The sequence below is a fragment of the Neltuma alba genome, unplaced genomic scaffold (assembly GCF_004799145.2).
Source record: "Neltuma alba isolate B1F8T4 unplaced genomic scaffold, ASM479914v2 tig00003861_pilon, whole genome shotgun sequence".
NCBI lineage: Eukaryota > Viridiplantae > Streptophyta > Magnoliopsida > Fabales > Fabaceae > Neltuma > Neltuma alba.
Window position 1 is genome coordinate 164,785 of NW_021633454.1, and position 7,849 is coordinate 172,633.

The following is a 7,849-nucleotide window of genomic DNA, read 5'->3' on the forward strand; positions in this document are numbered from 1 at the left end:
CAACCCAACTCCCATCCCAAGATACAATGACTTGAGAAAGATGTCATCTTCATTTTCTTCGGCCAGCTTTAAGTTGTGAACTTCTTCTTTCTTGTTACACTTATTTGGAAGAGGGTCTCCACAAAGTTGAAGATTGCCAACAAAACACCAAAAATCAAAACTCTGAATTTGAGTCCCTAAAGGGATTTGTCCAGTGAAATTATTGTATGAGAGGTTCAAGTAAGCAAGAAAAGATATATTAGAGATGGCTGAAGGAATTTTTCCATGAAGTCTGTTGTGGCTGAGATCAAGAGATTCCAATTTTTCATGCCTCCAATTTCTTTGGGAATCTTTCCACTCAAATGGTTTTGAGACAAGTTCAAAGATTGCATTTGACTCATACTAAATAGCTCTTTAGGAATTTCTCCAGACAAATTGTTAGAGGAAAGATCAATTATCCACAAAAACAAAATGTCAGCATAATCTAATTCTCTTCCTTTAGTATATATGTTTATAGTTTCTGCCCACAAAAGCTGATCAGTTGAATCCATAATGTTATATAAGCAATGAGATATGGATCCAAAAGGATTATTATCACCAAGATCTAATATCATAAGAGAAGAGAGATTGCACAATTGTAATGGAATCTCACCAACAAATTGGTTGGCCCTCAACTTGAAAACTACCAAACGCGGAGGCATTGTAGTTGGCAAACTTCCAGAAAATTCATTTCCCTCCAAAAGAAGGTATTGCAAATTTGTCCAATTTGATATGTCTAATGAAAATTCGCCAAAGAAATTGTTATCACGTAAATCCAATATCCAAGGATTCAATGAGGCCATGGAGGGAGGAACTTTACCCTCTAGCTCATTACCCCTCAAATTAAGGTATTCTAATCGTTTCCCATTAACCCAACAGTCAGGAATTGCTCCACTTAAATGATTATGTGATAAGTCCAAATAAGACAATATGCTTTCCTTCTCACTCTCTAGTTGGCACAATAATAAGAAAATAGAGCCTGACAAAGAATTGTGAGATACATCAAAGTGAGAGATAATTGTTGACAGTGTGACATTGGATATGTCATCACTGATCATGCTGTTTGACGAATCAACATAATCAATTCCTGTTACAAACCTCCAAAACACATCAGCATCAATTATTGAGATCCCTAAGGTAGAAATGTCTAGATATTCTAGAGACTGTTGTGTATATAGCCATGTTAGGATATTAGGCCCTATATTTGTGGTACTCAAATTCAAATGCTGAAGTTGGAATGGTGGGACCCATTTAGGATCAAAGTCAAATTTGAAACCACTTGAACTCAGGTCTAACCATGTCAATTTTGAGAGTTTGGTAAAATTCTTTTTTGAAATAACTCCCACCCAATGATTGCCACCAATGCCTAAAGATTCTAAGTTATGGAGCTCTCCAAGGTTTTTGGGAAGATTTCCACTGAAATGATTATGGGACAAATCTAAGGAAATCAAGGAAGAAATATTTCCAAGACATGATGGAATAGAGCCGCTGAACAAATTACCATAGGTGTCAAAATACTGCATCTGTTCATGTTAGCAAAACCAATCAGGAATTGATCCTATGAGATTATTAAAGCTCAACCTTAAACTTTTAAGGTTTGGAAGCTTGAACAGGTTCTTCGGTACTTGACCATAGAAATCATTGTCAGAAAGCTCAAGATGAGATAGTTTTTGTGTAAAATCAAAGAGTGAATTATGTAATTCTGAGTTGAGCATGTTGTGAGAAAGATCAAGAGTTACCAGTGATGTCAAATTGACATAGCTGAGGGATGAAAAATCTCTCAACTCATAACTGCTCAGATATAACTCAGAAAGCGAAGGTATCAAAGAGATATAATAGTGCCAATTGGTTTCATTTCCAACACTAGAGTAATAAGGTCTAAATATTTTAAAGAAGAAAGTTGAGAAATCCAATGAGGATCATTTATTCGCAAATGATAATTATGCGAAAAATCTAGGTGAAGCAGAGGAGAAGATTTGGAGACTGGCGTTGAGGAATACTCACAAATTCAAATCGATTATGGCTCAGATCCAAGTTTATGAGAAGTTCAAGTTGAAGAAGAGATAGATTAATCCCACCTTGTAAGCCATGGCGAGCTAGATCAAGCTCTGCAACTCTGCCATTGATATCACACAGAACTCCAGACCACAAACAACAATCTTCAGGACTAGTCCATGAAGAGAGTTTGTTTAAAGGATCCACCACTCCTTGTTGGAAGATCAAGAGTGGTCCTCGATCATTCTCGTTGCAACGAATCGCATTGTTTGTTTTACATATGCCTGTTGCAAGCAAAAGAAACAAGAAAACAATTGAAGTCTTTATGTGAGATATATATATATATATATATATATATATATATATGGAGCAAAGTGAACAATTAGTTTTTTAAAGTTTATAACAGGTTAAAAACTAAATAATCAACTAAAAAGCCATTCCTTTTTTTGAGCTTGCAAACACCATCTTAAAATCTCCACTTACCCCTAAATTTAGACATGTTGAATTGTAAATCATAAAATTTTAGTTGTAAATTTGCACTAAGAACCAGTTGTAAATATAATCCCATAAAAACCGCATTCTCCTCTTATATTTACAGTCGGTGCTCATCAGATTGTGTAGGCAATAAGGCTGACCAATTCAATGGTAATTGCAAATTTTTTGTTTTCAGGGGGAGATTAGGCAAGGAAAATAAATTTTTTTATTTTATATTCATATTGATGTCCCTTACAATCAATCATAGAAGTGTAATATAGGAAATGTTAATAATGTAATTGGTTTTACCGATTTTCCCTTTCAAGAGAAGATTAGGTAGGGAATACTATATCTCAAGTTTTGTTTTTATTTTTCAATTTGACCAGTTAATGGCTACGTCTACTTGTTAACAACAAAATTAATTAATTTTGCCCCAAAAACAAAAAAAAAAAAACTACTCCTCCGGTCCTTAATATAAGACCTATTTAACTAATTTGATTAGATTAAGAAAGTTAGGTAAGTTGGTTAATTATAAGAAAAGTGACACATTTTTCCTAAAACATCATAATCATCTTTCTTAATACATCATCTCCCTCTTCTATTTGATTATGATTGAGGGAGTATCCATAGGGGTAATTTAGAGAAAATTGATAAATATGATAAATGGGTCTTATATTTAGGACCAAACTCAACTCAACAATTGGGTCCTATATTAAGGACCGGAGGAGTATTACGCTACATTGTTTTGTAGTGGGACCGATTATAGTTTTTATGTTTTATACTGAGATTAATGCCGTGCCGGCCCCTAATCATTTTGCCTCAATAATGTAACTGGAGGAATCAATCAACAATTTTACTACTAATTTTTTTGCCGGACAGTTTTACTAATGATATCCCATATAATCTTTAGGAACAATGACAAGGAAAAAAAAGTTGAAAATTTGTAAATGCCAAATAAGAAATGTTAACAAAAATTTGTTGTCATTTGCAAATTTAAAATTGTCAATACCAAATAAAGTTGTGTTACTAAACCTGATTTGGAATTTGTAATTTCCAACTTCTTTTTCGGTCATTCTTACTAATCTTTATTTTACATATTAATTTTGTTGGGTCTTGTTTCCACCTAGAGCAGCATTTCTGGAAAAAAAAACCATACATAACAAATCCAAATAGACGTCACACTTACACCAAAAAAAAGGCGTGACGAGTTGAAATATGAGGAGGCCATATTCTTTAGGCTTCATATGAATAAAAAATTTTTTATTCACATATCTAGACTTACTTACAATACTAAATATAAAGCCTTGGAAAATATTTCATAGAATAAAATCACTAGCTTTTTGTAGAAATTTTGACAAAATCTCCCTTAAAAATTGGATTTCTAAAAAATTCTACAAATCAAAATGGAGAAGGGCTAAGTCAAAAACTAATTAATGCAGGAGTTCAAGTGTAATTAAGGAATCTCTCAAACCCTATTATTTGTTAATGACTCTGTTATTTCGTACAGGATAATTCAAAATGAAACAGAGCATCTCAACTATGTGGAACAGAGCAATCACATGAAACACTATTTATCAAAAGTTTCTTAACAATACGAGACACACATACTACACGCACTAATCACTATTATTACAACATATTCTCTTCCCGAAATTCACTAAATTTAAGATAACAAAAGGGCATTCAATAGGCAACATCTGAATCCTTGACCACGCGTAACAGCACTCCTCAGCTTATTCCTTGAAGCAAACTCAATATTTGAAGGAGAGGAACGATCAGAGTAGTGATAGCTGTTTCACTTGCATCCCATATTGAAAAATAAACAAGATAGAACGTAGTCAGCTAAGAATAGAATGTTTTAGCAAGTAGAAGAAGATGCAATGGAAAAAGGAAAATGAAACCTCATTAAAATAATAACATTACTTAAAGAATTAGGGCAGCTAATTTATTACCTCGAGGAAAATTTGTTATTGATATTCAACCAAAGCTTTTGAAACAGAGGGCCAAGGCAACATAAAGTTGATCTGTCAAGTGACCAAACCATTGGAAAAATTTGTGTCTCCATGCTCTGATGAGGAAGAGAGAACCACAAACTCCCCAAAAGCCCACTGCAAATCCAACCCCCATGCCAAGATACAATGACTTTAGAAAGCTGTCATCTTCATCTTCTTCAGCTAGCTTTGAGCCATGAGTTTCTTCCTTTTTGTTACACTTCTTTGGAAGAGGATCTCCACAAAGTTCGGGATTGCCAAGAAAACTCCAAGAATCAAAACTTTGAATTTGGGTTCCCGATGGAATTTGCCCGATGAAATTGTTGTATGAGAGGTTCAAATAAGCAAGAAATGACACATTAGAGATGGTTGAAGGAATTTCTCCGAGAAGTTTATTGTAGCTGAGATCAAGAGATTCTAAGTATTTCATGCCTCCAATTTCTTTGGGAATTTTTCCAGTCAAATAGTTTCGAGACAAGTTCAAGGATAATATTTTACTCATACTAACCAGTTCTTCAGGAATTTCTCCAGACAAGCTATTAGCAGAAAGATCAATAATGCCACGTCCAAAACTTAGAAAACTATCAACTTGATAGGCTAATTTACTTCCTTTAGTAAATATGTGCACTATTGCAATAGACTGATCTATGATATAAGGTAGATGTTTGGCCCAAAAAGGAAGATCAGGTAGATGTTCGATGATGCGTAGGCAGTGAGGTATAGATCCAGAAAGCTTATTTTCAGCAAGATCGATTATGTTCAAATAAGAAAGTTCGCACAAGATTGTTGGAATATTGCCAGTAAATTGATTGGTCCTCAATTTAATAATTCCCAAATTCTCCGCCATTGGAATTGGCAAACTTCCAGAAAACTTATTTCGGTCTAAAAGCAAGTATTCCAAATTTGTCCAATTTAGCTTGTCTAATGAAAATTTTCCAAAGAAACCATTGTCACTCAAATCCAACTTATAAAGATTCAATGAAGTCAATGAGGCAGGGACTTTACCTGTTAGCTTGTTACTCCCCAAATTAAGGTATTTTAATTTTTTCCAATTGTTCCAACAATCGGGAAGTGTTCCACTCAAATTATTATGTGATAAATCCAACACCTCCAAGTTGGTTTCCTTTTCACTCTCTTGATGGCACAATAATGAGAAGATAGATCCTGACAAAGAGTTGTGAGATGCATCAAAGTAGGACATATTTGCTGATATAATGACATTGGATATATTATCACCACCAATCAAGTTGTTTGAAATATCAACTCTACCAATTCTTGATATAAAGCTCCAAAATACATCTGCATCAATGTTTGAAATTCCTGATGCTGAAATATTCAAATCACTTAAAGACCTTTGTGTATATAGCCATGGTGAAACATTATGACCTATGCTCGTGTTACCCAAATACAATGCCTTGAGTTGAAAAGGTGGGACCCATTTAGGATCAATGTCAAATTCAAAACTTGTTGAACTTAAGTCCAGTGATATTAAATTTGAGAGATTAGCAAAATTCTTTTCAGTAAGAGCACCCACCAAGGAATTGTGTCCAACATGTAATAGATTTAAGTTACGGAGTTGTCCAAGGGTTTCTAAAAGGTTGCCACTCAATTGGTTGCAGGACAAGTCTAAGTAGAGCAAGGAAGAAATGTTTCCAAGAAATGATGGAATTACGCCATCAAACAAATTACCTCTGATATCCAAGTATTGCAACTGTTCATATTGGCCTAACCAATCTGAAATCAATCCTTCAAGATTATTAAAACTAAAATCTAAATACTTGAGGTTCTGAAGATTGAGCAAGGACTTTGGTAATTGGCCATGTAAATTGCAAAAACCAAGGTCAAGATGATGGATTTGATGGGTGATATTAAAAAATGAATCAGGTAACTTTGACTTCACTATATAATAATTATAAGAAAGATCAAGAACTTCAAGTGAGGTAAGATTGATATAATCAAGGGATGGAAAATCTCTAAGTCTACACCCACTTAAGTGTAACTTAAAGAGTGAAGGAAGCATGGCTATATGCTGGAGCCATTTGGTATCATCTCCAATATCACTGTCACTAAGGTCAAGATATTTTAAGGAAGAAAGTTGAGAAAGCCAATAAAGGTCATTTATGGCTAAACCATGATTATATGAAAAGTTCAGATAACGCAGAGCAACAGAGAAACTTGCAGAGTGATTGGAAGGAGTAGCAAGTGATTGGTTGTGAAAATTGTGAGCATCAAAGGGAGATTTGGAGATTTGGCATGGTGGCATACTCACAGTTTCAAAGTCATTGTCGCTCAAGTCCACGTGGTTGAGAAATTTAAGTTGAAGCACACACAGACTAATCTCACCTCCTAATGAATGATTGAAGAGAGAAAGCTCTGTGACTCTTCCGGTGATGTTGTGGCAGTGAACTCCCTCCCATAAACAGCAGTCTTCTTCAACACTCCAAGATGAGAGTTGGTTGGTTGGATCAACCACTCCTTGTTTGAAGATTAAAAGCAACCTTTGATCATTTTCATTGCAACTCATCACCCTGTTTAATGTTGTTGCAAATAACAGAAACAACAAAAGAAGGGAAATCTGTGAAGCGAAGCTAGCCATTGTGGTAAGTGAGTTTGAATATGATGGCCTCAATGAAGTCTTTACATTATATATATATATATATATATATATATATATGTATGTATATGTATGTATGTAGACACACACATATATTGGAAAATCTAAAGTAAACAAAAACTTAAATGCCTTAAAAAATTGATAACAGCGTGATATTTCTTGTTGTCAAGTCTAATAATATTTCTAAGTCTCCCCGTCTTTTCAATAGAAAATCGCGTCATGAATAAGAAAACACCACAGATATAATACATTAATATCATATATATTTAGATCCTTTTAAAGCTAGCGGGTTTTATAAAAAAACTGGAGACAATTATGTGTAAAAATATTGAAGGCTAATAGCTCAGTGATTTTATTTTATTTTTAAAATGTTTGAAAACAAAACAAATCCTATATGGGCTCCATGAATGGCATGGAGCTTAAAGAATAATCACCACTATTTTATGACTTATAAATAAAATAACTTATGGCAAATTTTATATTTTATATTGTTATCAATTATAAAACGAGTCCACAAACACGCACTCACTTAATGAACTCAAAGTGAATTAATTTTTTTTTTTAGTCCAGAAGTGAATAAATTAATTCAGATAATCGAAATTCTAATAAATATTTGCTCTGAAGTTTGATTTTCTTGGATCAGAAATTGGACAAAATTTTAGTATGACCCGAAAATAATAAATCGTTTCTTATAAAATTTAATATAACCCAAAAAAAATCACAATAATTCCGTTCGGACTCCAACTTTTCCTTTTTA

The 7,849-nt window shown here is 33.7% G+C and overlaps 1 protein-coding gene across 1 annotated transcript; it reads right to left on the reverse strand.

The window, feature by feature from the left end:
• Nucleotides 1–215: 215 nt before the first annotated feature.
• LOC114742712 (receptor-like protein EIX2) lies at nucleotides 216–7,074 on the reverse strand. Its single transcript, XM_028930934.1, has 4 exons — nucleotides 4,575–7,074; nucleotides 2,003–2,297; nucleotides 1,644–1,809; nucleotides 216–1,541 (listed from the first exon to the last, which is right to left on the reverse strand). Exons 1-4 carry the CDS (start codon nucleotides 7,072–7,074, stop codon nucleotides 216–218), a joined length of 4,287 nt encoding a protein of 1,428 aa, XP_028786767.1.
• Nucleotides 7,075–7,849: the final 775 nt, after the last annotated feature.